The sequence below is a fragment of the Capra hircus genome, assembly GCF_001704415.2.
Source record: "Capra hircus breed San Clemente chromosome X unlocalized genomic scaffold, ASM170441v1, whole genome shotgun sequence".
Lineage (NCBI taxonomy): Eukaryota > Metazoa > Chordata > Mammalia > Artiodactyla > Bovidae > Capra > Capra hircus.
This window is the reverse complement of record NW_017189517.1, coordinates 20407109-20423726: the sequence shown is the minus strand read 5'-3', so window position 1 is coordinate 20423726 and position 16618 is coordinate 20407109. Positions and strand designations below refer to the sequence as shown.

At 39.3% G+C, this 16618-nt stretch overlaps 1 protein-coding gene across 2 annotated transcripts; it reads right to left on the bottom strand.

Annotated features, from left to right (window-relative positions):
- Positions 1-3111: 3111 nt before the first annotated feature.
- Positions 3112-15940, bottom strand: MMGT1 (membrane magnesium transporter 1). Of its 2 annotated transcripts, none has more exons than XM_013976299.2 (4): positions 15590-15940; positions 11209-11261; positions 8339-8442; positions 3112-6724 (listed from the first exon to the last, which is right to left on the bottom strand). In XM_013976299.2, the coding sequence occupies exons 1-4, from the start codon at positions 15666-15668 to the stop codon at positions 6565-6567; spliced, it is 396 nt and encodes a 131-aa protein (XP_013831753.2). In that variant the 5' UTR covers positions 15669-15940; the 3' UTR covers positions 3112-6564. The 2 variants fall into 2 exon arrangements, with proteins under 2 accessions (XP_013831753.2, XP_017899726.1); XM_018044237.1 differs by lacking the exon at positions 15590-15940 and adding an exon at positions 14277-14383.
- Between the last annotated feature and the right edge of the window lie 678 nt (positions 15941-16618).

Here is a 16618-nt window from a genome sequence, read left to right as displayed (position 1 = left end):
ACCTAACAGAAGCAGAAGATATTAAGAAGAGGTGGCAAGAATACAGAACTGTACAAAAAAGAGCTTCACGACCCAGATAATCACGATGGTGTGATCACTCACCTAGAGCCAGACATCCTGGAATGTGACGTCAAGTGGGCCTTAGAAAGCATCACTACGAACAAAGCTAGTGGAGGTGATGGAATTCCAGTTGAGCTATTTCAAATCCTGAAAGATGATGCTGTGAAAGTGCTGCACTCAATATGCCAGCACATTTGGAAAACTCAGCAGTGGCCACAGGACTGGAAAAAGTCAGTTTTCATTCCAATCCCAAAGACAGGCAATGCCAAAGAATGCTCAAACTACCTCACAATTGCACTCATCTCACATGCTAGGAAAGTAATGCTCAAAATTCTCCAAGCCAGGCTTCAGCAATATGTGAACCATGAACTTCCAGATGTTCAAGCTGGTTTTAGAAAAGGCAGAGGAACCAGAGATCAAATTGCCAACATCCTCTGGATCATGGAAAAAGCAAGGGAGTTCCAGAAAAACATCTCTTTCTGCTTTATTGACTATGCCAAAGCCTTTGACTGTGTGGATCACAATAAACTGTGGAAAATTCTGAAAGAGATGGCAATACCAGACCACCTGACCTGCCTCTTGAGAAACCTGTATGCAGGTCAGGAAACAACAGCTAGACCTGGACATGGAACAACAGACTGGTTCCAAATAGAAAAAGGAGTATGTCAAGGCTGTATATTGTCACCCTGCTTATTTAACTTATATGCAGAGTACATCATGAGAAACGCTGGGCTGGAGGAAGCACAAGCTGGAATCAAGATTGCTGGGAGAAATATCAATAACCTCAGATATGCAGATGACACCACCCTTATGGCAGAAAGTGAAGAGGAACTAAAAAGCCTCTTGATGAAAGTGAAAGAGGAGAGTGAAAAAGTTGGCTTAAAGCTCAACATTCAGAAAACTAAGACCATGGCATCTGGTCCTGTCACTTCATGGGACATAGATGGGGAAACAGTGGAAACAGTGTCAGACTTTATTTTTTGGGGCTCAAAAATCACTGCAGATGGTGACTGCAGCCATGAAATTAAAAGACACTTACTCCTTGGAAGGAAAGTTATGACCAACCTAGATAGCATATTCAAAAGCAGAGACATTACTTTGCCAACAAAGGTCCATCTAGTCAAGACTATGGTTTTTCCAGTAGTCATGTATGGATATGAGTTGGACTGTGAAGAAAGCTGAGCGTCGAAGAATTGATGCTTTTGAATTGTGTTGTTGGAGAAGACTCTTGAGAGTCCCTTGGACTGCAAGGAGATCCAACCAGTCCATTGTAAAGGAAATCAGTCCTGGGATTTCTTTGGAAGGACTGATGCTAAAGCTGAAACTCCAGTACTCTGGCCACCTCATGTGAAGAGTTAACACATTGGAAAAGACTCTAATGCTGGGAGGCACTGGGGGCAGGAGGAGAAGGGGACGACATAGGATGAGATGGCTGGATGGCATCACGGACTCGACAGACGTGAGTTTGAGTGAACTCTGGGAGTTGGTGATGGACAGGGAGGCCTGGCGTGCTGCAATTCATGGGGTCGCAAAGAGTCGGACATGACTGGGTGACTGAACTGAACTGAAAGTTTTTCTAGAAATATAAAAATTCAAGAATAGGAAAATATGCTGAAATTAATAATAATGTGATATATATTAGCGAAGCCTAATATGAAAATGTATAACAACTTAAAGTAATTAAAAGACTGGTAGGTTTTGGAAAAGAATGTAGAGTTCAGAAACAAATCTAAATATATATGCAAACAATATACAAGGGATGGCTTTTCAAATCAATGTGGAAAAAGTCAATAAATAGGGTTGGGACAACCAGACAGCTATTTGGAAAAGAAAAATGTTGAATCCTTAGTTCACTCTTTACACCTAAATTCCAATGAATCAAAGATTTAAAAGTTAAAAAGAAAACTTTAAAATACTGAAAAAATATATGAAATTTATTCTTAAATGTAAAGGCCTTTCTAAATCAAGGCACAAATCCCAGAAGCCGTAAAGACTGGTAAGTTTAACTACATAAATAAATAAAACTCAGGAAAATATTATTAAACATAAGACAATAGACCAATTTTCTTAGCATACAAAAGGCTCATACAAACTAATAAAACCAAATCGAATCAAAAACAGAACAGGACCACAGTTCACAGAAAATGAAATATAAGTAACCAATAAACATGAAAATGTGTTCCATCTCCTTCATTAAAATGCATTACAACTTCATTAAGATGCAAAGTACCATTTATTCACTTTCAGATGATTAAATTTTAAAAAGCTGAGTGCCCAATATTGGTAAGGGCCTCATAAATAATTATCCTTATACATTATATGTGGAAGTATAATTAGGCAGATTTCTGGAGATCAGTTTGGCAATACCAACTGACCTGAAAATGAAAACTATCCTTTGACCCAGCAATTCTATTACCAGGAATTAACCTTGTTAGGTTAAACTCATTATATGTACAAGTAAATTCATCACAATATGGTTTATCAACAGTAAAATACTGCCAACAACCTGGAAGTCTGTATGTTTTAACATTTATAACATAATATATAGTAGAATACCACACAGTCATTAAAAAGAATGAGGTATTTCTATATATACAGATACAGAAAGATCTTATAAGACACAGCAAAAAAAAGCAAGGTACAGATTGTATACAGTCTGATTCCATTAATGTAAAAAAACTTTTTATTTATATACTTGCTGGCAAATTTTTTTCCTGAAAGAATATACAAGACACTTAAAGCTAGTTACCTTTGGAGAGAGGTTATTAGGAGCAGGAAGAAAGGGAGCAAGTTTTAATCTCATACCTTTCTGTACCATCTGATTTTTTTTGCCATGTGCATATATTCTTTTTCTTTTTAAAAGAATACTTGATTAGTAGGTTATTTTGAGATATTCCTATGTAGATTTGAATAGTAATAGTGCTATCTTTCAAACTACTGCAGATAAGTGCCATGCTTTTAGAATCAGAACTTCCTCTTGGATTAAACTTTAGATTTGCCCCTTGATGCTTTAATCATAATGATTTCCTGTTAAGTATAAATTGCCATTTCTGTAATAGCAGTTTGGCTATATAACAAATTTGTACTGGAATGATTAGACACTGCTACTTGAAGACCAATCTTCTTGTACTCCAAAGGGTATTTGATAATTCATAAATACAAATATAAATGAGATTATACATTCTATTTCAACTCTAAAAGAGCATAAAATTGCAGTAAGACTTTACATGTATAATGAAAAGTAAAGTATCCATTGAATTTAGTAAAAGCATCACACTGGGAAAAATATAGTTGTTAAAATTAAATCTTACATTTTTCTGGGGACAGAGAAGCAGAAGAAAATGAGATTAAAAGTAAAACATACAAACAAACAAACAAAACAACAACAAAAAAAACCACTACCAAAAACAGGGTGAGACAATCATTTATTTATTGGACAGGGCAAGATCATTTAAAGAGAGGAAACATATCCAAAAGAATGTGTTCAGCTTGGTGTTACAGGCATTGATGCTCACAACAAACAACACTACTCAATACATCATGGAAAACAGGCCACATACAACCAGGGGATGCTGTCATGCCACTCAAAAATAAGCCACAATGCTCAGGAAACAATCATTAGGTAGTTACAGAGCTTCACAGCCTCCAATTCGCCGACCTGCATTTTCTGCAGCTGGGCCACTAGGCCATAGGATTCGGCTGCTTCCCTGATTAAGTGAGCCTTCCTATATTCTAGAGAGCCTTCAACAGTACACTCTTCTGAATGTCACTGAAATCATAGTCAGCTGCAGGCTTAATCTGCTCACATCACTACATTTTTGGCTACCTTAGTACTGCCTCATAGCATTACAAAAAACTTCTGAACTTAATCTATTTAGCACTGTTATGATGCATCCAAATTACCCCAATCCTATGGTACATACTTTAAAAAGATAGCATAAATTCACCGGAGGAAATTAAAAATTTGGGAAGCTCACCTGACCAGAGGTATACAAGCTCCTAGCAAAATTAGACATGACTGAAGTCTGCTATGTCAATTACTTGCCATATTATTTGGCATCATTTTTAGCAAGACTTTCCTGAGCAGGCAGATTTCAATATCCATTCTAGAGACTAGACAAACAATTATATTAACATATCATGAATGCTTGGTTCTGGAAAAAACAAAAACAAAAAACCTATTCAGCATCCGACTGACTGAGAAACTTGTTATGAATCTGACCTTGCCTCCTTACATCTACTGATTCTTACCAACCACCTCCTTTCAGAGAATTCACAGTTCTTAACATGAGAAGTTCTCACTCTACATAGAACTAAACAATATTTGGGAAGCCAGCCACAAAAGATCAGATACTATGGGAATCCAATCATATTCAATGACCAGAAGAGACAAACCTATACAGACAGAAAGATTAGTTGCTCAGGATTGGGAGGCACTGGGAGGAAAGGACAGGTGACTACTAAAGGGTACAGGGTTTCTTTCTGGGGTGACAGCAACATTCTCAAATTGACTGTGATCATGGTTGCACGACTTTGCAAATATATTATAAAACCACTGAATTGTACCCTTTAGATGGGTAAATAGTAAGGTACGTGATTTACATCTTAATAAATTTATTATAAAAAACATACTAGGAAAGGAAGACAGGCCTCAAAAGAGAAGAAAACAAGAGGCTCTTGCAAATCAAGTCATACCTAAGGAAACGGTAGACAGGCATGATGGAAGGAGCTTGTTTCTCGTACACTACTTTGATTTATATGACCACTTTAACTCCTGACTTCACATTTTAAACTCATTTCTAAATTATTTTCGATTTCTAACTTTGTTCTCCTTAGAGAGCAGAGTCAGTGTTCCACAGATAGATTGGGTTAGCAAAACAAAACTAAACAATGATTAAAAACCCAATGACAAAATAATCTTGTACTTTGGGCTGTGTGTTACCAGGCAGAAGAGCTGAGCTTCACTACTAGCAGAAAAAAAGCCATCAAGGATAAGGGCATCTTATGATTCTAGCCTAAAGCACATTTCCTTTTTAAATTTAAATTCCCTTTACACCTATACAATTCAACAAAAGCAACCTTCTCTACCAAGAAATGTTAAGCTTCCAGCAGATCAAAGAGCTAGCCAAATTTCCCTAAAATTGTTATTTCTAAAAAAATTCTAGTCTGTACCCTCATCCTCACCTTCAGCAACATAAAATGAAGACAGAAAACTCCAAGTCTGCTACAAATTGGAAGCTATGACCTTAATTTTTAAATTAAAAGATATCAGTTCCAAATATTTAGAACATATTTGGCCCAATTTCATTGAAATCTACCTTTAATAAGGTTTCCTTTATTCTTACTAATTCACTGCTGCTAAGTTGCTTCAGTCATGTCTGACTCTGTGCGACCCCACAGACAGCAGCCCACCAGGCTCCCCCGTCCCTGGGATTCTCCAGGCAGGAACACTGGAGTGGGTTGCCATTTCCTTCTCCAATGCATGAAAGTGAAAAGTCAAAGTGAAGTTGTTCAGTCGTGTCCGACTCTTTGCGACCCCATGGACTGCAGCCTACCAGGCTCCTCGGTCCATGGGATTTTCCAGGCAAGAGTACTGGAGTGGGGTGCCATTGCCTTCTCCAACCAATTCACTAGTTTAGTATGCAATAAAATAACAGAGGCTTTGAATAAGTTAAACTGGCTAGTAACAACTAATTAGTTTTCTTCAGTGATCACTGTTCTACACAGGCAGGATAATTAATTCACAGACAGTCTTTCTGGTCTATCTTCAACTATCCTTACACTACATAATCAATTAGGGACATCTTTTTACAGATATATGAAGAGAACACAGGTAGCTTTACGTAAGTTGAGTTTGTTAAATATATTTGTTATGACAAGGGATTTCTGACACAAAAATTGCTCACTGCACACTGAACCCTGGAGAAGTGATGAAACAAGACAGCTGATGTTAGGAGGTATATGGGAGTGGGGTAGGGTGAGAAGTCATGGATAAATTAAAAACTGGCAAGTATCTGCTGAAGCAGAGCCACTTTTTAGGGGGCATAAGAAAAACTGATAAGTCACCATTTTGGTCTCTTTAGAGAAATCCATTTGTTGTTAAGAACTTAAGACCATTTACTATCATTCATGCTGCAAAATGCAGTAGTCACACTATTTCCAAAAGGATCCTAAAAACTGTAGTGCAAAAGAAATCTAAGAAAATAAATAATTACAAAACCATCAACATTTTTCAAAGAAATGTGCTCAAAACAGTGACTTTTACAAAAAATGTGAATTTGTTTTAAATGAAAAAAGAATTCTCTCTATGAAAGATCAAAGACTCATTTCACAGATAACTTATACTGCATTAATGACTTGATTAACAGTGTACAAATAAGGGTCGTGGACTTTTTTAATTAGGTCTGAGCGATCAATATAAATACTGATGGGGGAGTGTTTTGTATCCCAAACTCCAATATTCCAGCTTTGTGTCCTGTCCTGTTATCATAATTTGTAAAAATCTTAACGACGCAGTGATTCAAGTTTTCGTAACTTCAATGATGTGTTAGAGGACAATGCATCTTGGTTTGAAGAATTTGTTGTATCCGAAGGCCGGAACAGTACTCGACCACGATGATTAAATACATAAAATGATGGGTGATTCCTTAGTGTGTCAAATGTCCTTAAAAAAAGAAAAGCATCAATTTTAGATAAACCTTGATAAAAGCCTATTTGAAAATAAGTAGGCTTCTAATAAATTATGAATTTGCTATGGGTTGTATTTTTAACTAAGTTTAAATCCATAAAATTAGACTATAATTGGTAATCATACTGTATTCACTTTTTGCCTGTACAATGAAAATAAGAAACCTGGACAAGCAACATAATACCCTTGAAAATTTTTAATTCAGGCATTCCTTCCAGGATAACTATGAAAACAAATAATCACTCAACTTTAATCACCTCTGTGAATCTACCACTAGCCCACACCAAACAGTCCTTAAAAAAAAAAAAAAACAACAGTACATAGATTGTACCTTTGATTATTCTCACTTGATCTGTCTTCCAAGAATCAAGTACAATGAAAGATTCCTTTCGGCCCTTCTGTACCCACTGTTGTCCAAACCTGTATATTTTGCTGCCGTGTACTAAATTCATGTATTTTGCTACCACCTACTTAATGCCATTCTGTTTTACTGCTTTCTTTCTTGGCCCCTCGCCTGTGATTCCTGGTAGACTCTTTGTAAGAACAGTAGTGGGTGGTGATAGTGGAGTATTCTTTTCTTCTTTCCAGCGAGATATATGTAGTCTAAAAAAAGTTCACAAACACTGAAGTGTACAGCTTTTGGTGTTGATTTGTTTTTAAATATTAATTTCCTGGAAGGAAAGAGAACTCGTCTTTTGATAAAAACTCACCCCTCAAAGTCAGCCCACCTAAAATCCAAGCATACCCCCACATAAAAGGGAAGCCTGACATGTGACTATATGAAATATAAATTTAAAAGTAAAAGTAAAAAGGGAGTGAATTTCCTGTAACACATAAATATGTACTGTGAATTCTTCTAGGGAAATACTGTGTTAAAATTTCTAGGATCAAGAATGTGGGTAAAGTCCAGAGATTGAATTAAACAAAGCTAAAGGATGATTCTATGAAAGTAAGCAATATAGAAAAGTAAAGCAAGCAAAGCTCATGAAAATAGCTTAGAAGTAGTATAGGAGGAAAAAACAAAGCAGAATAACAAATATACTTTAGTCCGAGGATAGAAAAGGGCCTGAGAGCAGAGTTTATGTCACAGACTAGGTTCAAGGGATAGAGGAAACATAAAACCCCTTAATCTTCCAAAGACTAAGCTGGGACAAGAGGATAAAAAGTGGAAAAAGGGAGGGAGGGAGGGCAAGGGAAGGAAAAGAGAAAGGAGACAGGGAAGCAAAGTGGTGAGGGGTGGAGGAGGGGGTAGAGGAGAGGGAAGAAGGGGAGGAAAGAAGGAAAACATTCCTGAGGGAATATCTTCCTTATATATCTATTTTCATCCATCTATCCAACCAACAAACAAGTAATTTTAAGCAACCATAATATAACATCTTATTCTAATGTCAACAGTCTGTCATTCAACTTCCATTTTTCCTGTCAAATGAAACACTGACTCAATTTTTTTACCTCATTACTCATACAAACTGCATGACCAAAATGTAAAAACAAAACCAACTTTTATATACCAGAAAACATAATTTTAAACTATGTAAATGAAGCAAAACCCCCATGAAATTAAATGTCTATGAAAAGGAAAAGACTTACTTATTTTTTAGTTCTGAAGTGGCATCCATGTCTTTAAACTCCCCTGCAATATGAACTATACCATAACAGGTAACTGCAAAGGCCAGAAGTGTCTGAAGAACTATCTGCGAGTATAAAGATTAAGATTACTCAACAACAAACAAATATTATGAAAATTTACAATTTTCTCTCCGTTTCTAGCCTCTATCAGGTATTTCTCCCAGATGCTATCAAGGAATGAATTCTCACTTTAAATGATTTGGACTCAAACACAATAGTATCTTCTGTAAGTTCTGTGGATCAGCTGCAACAACATGTCTGGGTTCTGCTCAAATAGCAAAACAGGTACTGAGCCATTCAGAACTCGGTTATCAACTATGACCAACTTCTAAGAGCAACTATAAATGTTTTAATGTATTAGTGTTAAATAACACAGGGTATTAAAAAAAAAAAAAACACCCCTTACCCACTGCTGCTGCTGCTGCTGCTAGGTCGTTTCAGTCGTGTCCGACTCTGTGTGACCCCATAGACGGCAGCCCACCAGGCTCCCCCACCCCTGGGATTCTCCAGGCAAGAATACTGAAGTGGGTTGCCATTTCCTTCTCCAGTGCATGAAAGTGAAAAGTGAAAGTGAAGTCGCTCAGTCGTGTCCGACTCTGTGCGACCCCATAGACAGCAGCCCACCAGGCTCCTCCATCCATGGGATTTTCCAAGCAAGAGTACTAGAGTGGGTTGCCATTGCCTTCTCTGCCCTTACCCACTACCCAGCTTAAAAAAGAGAACATTACCAGTCCCTTTCAAGGCCCAGGTATCCCTCTCCAGTTATATCCCTCACCCTCCCTGCCAGTTAACCATTAGCCCTAATCGCGTATTCATCAGTTCCTTCCTTTTACTTATTTTACCAGCTCTATGTGTACATCTAAAACATACATTGCTTACTTTTTCCCATTTGACCTTTTTTTTCTTTTTGGTGAGATTCCTCCCTATTGTGGTATATAGTTATTACAGTCCATTCATTTTCACTGTATTTCATTACATGAAATTCCCACAATTTATCTATCCACTGTTGATAGCTATGTGGGCTCTTTCCTGTCTGCAACTTTTACAAAGTCAGAATGGATATCTTTGTGTATGTCTCCTAACACAAGGGAATGCAATCACAGGTGTGAGAGTATACACAAATTCAACTTTATTAGGTAATACCAAACTGCTTTCCAAAGAGGTTGTGCAAGCATGTAAGCAAAAATTTGCAGTGTTTGATATTAACCAACATGGGATTACAGGCATATTTTATTTTCCTGATTGTAATTATCTGTATTTATCAAATTTTTCCATTTGTAAACAGAAGAAAATTACTTTAAACAGATATAAATGAGTGCATATACACATGCGCATGTGTATGTATGTGTGTATGCATCTACCACAAAAACAAAGGTAACAAAAGAATGAATTAATAGTCACATTTACCATATCTTGAATTACAGACAAAGTCAAAATTAGCCACAAGCTATTACTCTAATTTTCTAAATCAAAATCTAATGTCATACGTTATGCTGGTTTACATCCCCATCATCAGTGTACCGAGACCTGTTTCATACAATGCAATCATAGACATCATTAACAAGGATGTGGTAATTCTGAGCTGTCATGAAAATATGTCAAGATAAATCAATAAAAAAGCTAGTTATAAAAGTACACACATATAAACACAGTAACTTTTTTAAAAGAAAAATTCTGTGTGTTTTGGTTACATAAAACTATATACACACAAACAATGTTGTTTATGCATAGAAGAAAACTAAACAAACTGTTGGGAACCGAAGTAGAACTGTGAGCAATGGGTCAGTATTTTTTTTTTAATATATGGGGTCAATTTTACTTTTGACACTTACTGTTTGATTCTACAAAGAACTTACTACTTTTGTACTTTAAAAATCCAAGAAAGATCAAAAAAAGGTGGGGGGGAGGGATTCCCTGGAAGTACAGTGGTTAGGACTTTGCACTTCCACTGCAGAAGGCATAGGTTTGATCCCTGGTCAGGAACTAAGATCCTCGCAAGCCACAAGGCAAGGCCAAAAAAAAAAAAAAATCCAGTAAAGAGAAAAAACTGTGAGTGAAGTTCACATATTATTCCAACTTTAAAAAAGGAAGCACTTCTTATTTTTTAAAATCTTTATCACCTCTGTGTATGCCCCTAAACAATGTTTTGTTAGTTTTACTTGTTTTTAGATTTTATATATAAAAGAAACTTTTCTAAAAAATATAAGATTTTTAAAAAGGGGGGACTTCCCTGGTGGTCCAGTGGTTAAGACTCCATGCTTCCACTGCAGGGGACACAGGTTCAATCCCTGGTCAGGGAACTAAGATTCTGCATGCCTCAAGGTGCAGCCAAAAAAAGATAAAGTCAAATAATCAACTTGTTAAGTTCATCTCAGACTATGGACAGAGCAACTTCTAGAAAGACTATTTAAACTAAGTTCTAGGGACTTCCCCCATGGTCCAGTGTTTAGCACTCCACAATTCCATTCCAGGGGCCTGGTTTCATCCATGGTTGGGAAACTAAGATCCCACAGGCTGCGCGGCACAGCCAAAAAAATAAATAAACCAAGTTCTAGAAACCAAACAGAAATATTTTGTTTCTACATCTTTGGGCTTTATAATGAGTGACAAAAAGTATATAACAGATGTTATTTCATGTCTGGAAAATTAAGACAATAAAAAATAAAAAATTTTTAAAAATACATTTTAAGCTATGTGGCTAATTTTTAAACTGTATATAGATATATATTTTTATTGAAGTATAGCTGATTTACAATGTTGTGTTAGTTTCAGGTATACAACAAAGTGATTTGGTTATATATATTTCAATGGAATATAAATGACCAACTTACATCTATTGGCAGTGATTCATCTTCCTTTTCTGTTAATCGCATGTAAGAACGATCTATAAACCAGAAGCACACCATTAAGGAAAACTGTAGCCCATTTTTCTTAAAATGCAAGCAAATCAATATACCAAAGAAGCAACTGACATATGCTAAAAGAAACAATGCTAATCCTGGATTCCTCAAAAACCTCTATCTTCTAAGGCAGTCAGTCTGATCTTGAACTATTTTATTCCCATCGTGACCTGCTTTCTCATCCTATAAAACGGAAGAGTGAAAAGTGAGCAAACATAAGGAAGAAATACCTAAACAACTTTTCTTTCATTATTACAGGAAAACTAGAATTCTCTTAAATTCTTTCACTAACTGATCAAAGAAATCACAATTATTTAAAAATTAAGTCTACAGAAAAATCTCAACTCTAAAATAGCACTACCATTACATAATATGGACAAAGTAATATTGCTATGGAAATGTTTTTCTCAAGAGAATATGCTGGGGCAGCACTGGAATTGGAGTAATTCCTGTACATCAATTTCTGCTTCTATGATTCAATTATAATTCTGCTACTGCCTTAGCCTCAGGAGGCAGAAGGGTATGAAGGAAAAGGATCAAGGTTTGGAAGTTGAAAAGCCTGGATCATAATACCAGCTCTTCACTTTATCATAATCTCATTCAATGTGAAAGACACTCTCGTGGACTGTATCATGTATCTCAATCTCAGAGTGTTACAATGTAGGAGGGAGAGGGGGAATGTGCCTGAGAATATAGTAACCTTTCACTGCCTAGGTTTCTGCATCAGTAAAATGGGAATAATATGAGAATCAAAGGAGATACAGGATAGGCGCTCTGCCAAAATAAAGTTCATCACAGCAAAGATGAGCATGCCACAGCACCATAGGGTGCTACCTGCTGCCACAATCTGACAAGATACAATTAGCCTCAATGGTAATACTGGTCTCTTTCCAACATGAGCATTGTAAAGAGGTCCTACTGCAGTGATAAATGCCACAAGGCATTCTCATCTCACATAAAAACACAAAATCCTAATTCTAGAGGAACCTAGCAGTCTCTACTTAGTATGTGTTGTGCTTAGTCACTCAGTTGTCTTAGACTCTTTGTGATCCCATGGACTACTGCCCGCCAGGTTCCTCTGTCCTTAGGGATTCTCCAGGCAAGAATACTGGAGTGGGTTGCCATGCCCTCCTCCAGGGGACCTTCCCAACTCAGGGATCAAAGCCAGGTCTCCCGCATTGCAGGTGGATTCTTTACCAACTGAGCCACCAAGGAAGCCCTCTACTTAATATACCATGCTTAAAAATTCAAATTGTGAGTAAGCATGCACTCACTGACTCTTAGAAGAGAATGTGTTTAGAGACATTTCTGAAGTTTTATCTCACAAGTTTCATCACAAGGACAAGTGTAAAAGAAAAATTAAACCAATGGCAAAGTAGGTTTTGGCTAACTTCCTACTGTCCAATTCCCAGCTACCTTTCTTTGCTTGAAGCCTAATCTGACTCTAACCCTACCTTAGTAGGACATTCCTCACCTGTAAAACGAAAGGGTTGGACTTCTGTCATCTGTTTCCTTGCTCTGCTGCTGCTGCTGCTAAGTCACTTCAGTCGTGTCTGACACTGTGTGACCCCATAGACGGCAGCCCACCAGGCTCCCCCATCCCTGGGATTCTCCAGGCAAGAATACTGGAGTGGGTTGCCATTTCCTTCTCCAATGCATGAAAGTGAAAAGTGAAAGTGAAGTCACTCAGTCATGTCCGACTGTTCGCGACCCCATGGACTGCAGCCTACCAGGCTCCCCCATCCATGGGATTTTCCAGGCAAGAGTACTGGAGTGGGGTGCCATTGCCTTTTCCAGTCTCCTTGCTCTAGGACTGTAATATTTTACAGCTGAAATCTATAGTAGAAAATGACACAGTACCACTGTATCCTAATCTCCTCTAGGGCAGCACTTCTCAAATGAATGTGCATACAATCACCTGGGGATCTTATTAAAATGCAGATTCGGATTCCACAGATCTGAGATGGGGTCTGAGTTTCTGCATTTCTGACAAGGTCCCAGATGACTTCCGAGATGTTGGTCTATTGACCACACTTATCAGCAAGGCTCTAGGTACCTCTTAACCCCTTCCCCCACCTCCAAAGAACAACTGCTCCCATCTCCATGTATCTTTACTTTTAGCATCTGTATCACTTTATGGTGACTGCTGCTTGAATCACTTGTTTCTCCATTTGACTCTGAACTCCCTCAGGACATCACTGCACCTTCTAGCACCTAAGCACATCGCAATTTCAACCAATTACTCAAGACTGAATTTTACCAAGCAATGTAGCACATAGGCTCTAGAATCAAACTGCTTGTATTTGAAGCCCAGCCTCCTCATTTATCATCTTTGTAATTTTGTGCAAGTTTCCTAGCAGCGTGGCTCAATTTCTTCATCTTTCAAAGGTGATAATAACAATAATATCTATTCTTGCCTGGAGAATCCCATGGACAGAGAAGCCTGGTAGGCTACAGTCCACGGGGTTGCAAAGAGTCGGACACGACTGAGCGACTTCACTTCACTTCACAGGGATTTTGGAAGGATTGAATTACACAATACACATAAAGTGCTTAGTTCAGTGCCTGGCACATGGTAAGCTATTATTATTGTTATCATTAAAGACAGCAGTTTTGCAGAAACTGTCACAGAGAAAGGAGCCTGGGAAAACATGAGGACTAAATGTAATGTGATATCCTGGATTGATTCTTGGAATAGAAAGAAGACATTAATGGGAAAACTGGTGAAATCCAAATAAAAGCTAGGCTGCACTTAATAGTAATATACCAATGTCAGTTTCCTAGTTGTGATATCATACCATAGTAATGTAAGATGTTACCAATGAGGGAAACTGGGTGAGAATACAGTAACTATTTGCACTATCTTTGTAACCTTTCTGTAAATCTAAACTTTCAAAATAAATTTTTAAAAAATTAAAGCTGAATTTCTGTCAAGACAAACGTTGTCATAATACATGTATCTAAAAATGTAATTTTAATAATTTGATCATTTTAATTACCGTATACATAATACATAGAACGAAAGATTTTATCTTGAAAACTGGAGCTTTGAAGGAATTCACATTTCATTTTCCACTTTATTCCTGAAGATGGAAAGTAATCTAGCAAATAAAGGAAAAAAGTTCAACTCTGAATTTCCCCCCTTCAACAAATTTATTGAGTACTACTGTAGGGAACATTATGCTGGGCACTGAGATTACAGCAATGAACAAATATACATTGTCCCTGCCCTCATGGGCTCTATAGTTTACAAAAGAGATCAGAAAACTTTTCCTGTAAAGGGTCAGATAATAAATATTTTAGCCTTTGCAGGCTTTACTATCTCCGTTGCAACTATTCAACTTTGCCCTTAGAAAGCAGCCAGAAAATACCTAAACGGGCATGACTGTGTGCCAATAAAACCGATGGACACTGAAACGTGGATTTTATATAACTGTCATGGATCATAAAATGATATTCTTTTGCTCCCCCCCAACAAATTAAAACTCTAAAAACATTCTTAGCTAACTGCAAAAACAAGAGGGAGGCTGCATTTGGCCCACATGCTAGAGTTTGCTAACCCTTGGTCTAGGAGAGAAGGAAGACCTCAAAACAGATCAACCGTCTCATTGCACTGCATCCTCTGCTGGAGTCTGTTTCTTCTTGACAATACAATCTATATGTATGATAAAGTACTTTTACTTTGCTTTTTTCTTAAACTTCCCAATCACTCTTTGACATAGAAAGGGCAAGAATTGAAATCCACCTCAATGAAGCATCAGAGAAGGGATATGATATGCCCAAGGTCACAGATTTAGCGGTAGAGCAAGTTTTTAAGAACCAGCCCTCCAGTCTCCCAGCCCGGTGCTCTTTGCCCCATATCACAGTGCCTCCCAGAGGCAAGTGGTCACCCAACTTCCCAGTCCTCCTGGAAAACCCAGGAGTGCCCAAGACGCTGTCCACCTAGTTGTCATGGAACCATGAGCATCCGAGGTCCTCGATCTGACACTTTACCAGCCCCGCGATGGATCTGACAACACTTGTCCCAGATTCCCGGAAAGGCTCCCTTTCTGCCCACCCTGCAGCCCACCGATCCCCTCTCCCCAACATCCCCTTCCAACCCTGCTATAATCCCAGTTGCCCCACTCTCCTCAAACTCAAGACTCCAAGCTTTCCACCGGGGAGCCCCGCACCGCTTCTCACAGTCACCCCAAACTCTAAGGTCTCAAATGACCGTTTCTGGGCCACTCGGTCCGACACTCCTTCTTGGGTGCGCCCACACGCCGCCCGCAGAGTCCCGCATGGGAGCTGTCCCTGTCCCCCAGGCACTTACGCTGCGCAGCGGAAAAGGCCGCGTGGGCTAGGGCAAAGAGGCCGATGCCCACCAGCCCCTTCCATAGCGACGGCGCCATGACTTCAAAAGAGCAGCCCAACAAAAGAAGCGAAGAGCGGCAGAGCCGTTCCTTCCTCCACCGGCGGGTGTCCGCGCAGCGCAGAAAGATGACGTCACTGAACCCCTGGGCGCGAAGCGTCTCAGAGGTGGAAAAACAGAATAGCCGTGAGAAAGCGGAAACGGGAATGCTGGGAAGAAGGGGGAAAAGACAAGGAAAAAGGTCCAGGAATGCTGAAGAGCCGGGCCTGCGCCGCGCTGCCGCTCTCGGAGAGGCGGGGCTGCGTGGAGAGCGTAGAAGAAGAAGCGCAGGCGGATCAATGGGGAAGTGGAGACGAAGGTGCCAGCAAATGAGAGCGGGCCGCGGGGCAGGGGGCGTGGCCTGCGGAGAGGCGGGGGCGGGGCCTATGGAGAGTTCCGGGTAGGGCAGAGGGACAGTGGACTCTGCAGGAGGTAGTTAGAGGCTGTCAGTGCCAGATCCCTATGTCTTGGCCGGGGATTTTTGTTTGTTTTGCTTTTCCCTCAAGCTGTGCTCTTTGTTTTCTGTTGCTCTTTCTTGTACTTCAGCGTACTGGGAACTGGCATTACGGAAGGAGGCACTAGTGTGAAAGCGAGGGAGCTAGTGGGGATGTAGAGGAAAACCACCCAGGATTTGGAGGCCCTGAACACGTGGCAAGCGGGGTACCCTCAGTAAAAGTTAGTCCCCTTCTCTTTACTTGTAAGTGGTCTATGTGAAAGATTCACGCCCAAAGGGGTGTAGCGCCGTGGGAGTGTTTTGTCACTAAGGGGACCATTTCACATTGTGTGTGCCTAGTCGCTCAGTCGTGTCCGACTCTTTGCGACCCCATGGACTGTAGCCCGCCGGGCTCCTCTGTCCATGGGGATTCTCCAGGTAAGAATGGAGTGGGTTGCCATGCCCTCTTCCGGGGTATCTTCCCGACCCAGGGATTGAATCCTGGTCTCCCCCATTGC

What these genes read in the sequence shown, in the direction of transcription:
- MMGT1 (XM_013976299.2), bottom strand. Translation starts at nt 15,668, where the DNA reads ATGGCGCCGTCGCTATGGAAGGGGCTGGTGGGCATCGGCCTCTTTGCC. An exon ending in GGCCTTTTCCGCTGCGCAGC is followed by an intron (nt 11,262 to 15,589) that starts GTAAGTGCCTGG and finishes TCTGGTTTATAG; the next exon opens with ATCGTTCTTACATGCGATTA. An exon ending in ACTTCAGAACTAAAAAATAA is followed by an intron (nt 6,725 to 8,338) that starts GTAAGTCTTTTC and finishes TCTTTTTTTAAG; the next exon opens with GACATTTGACACACTAAGGA.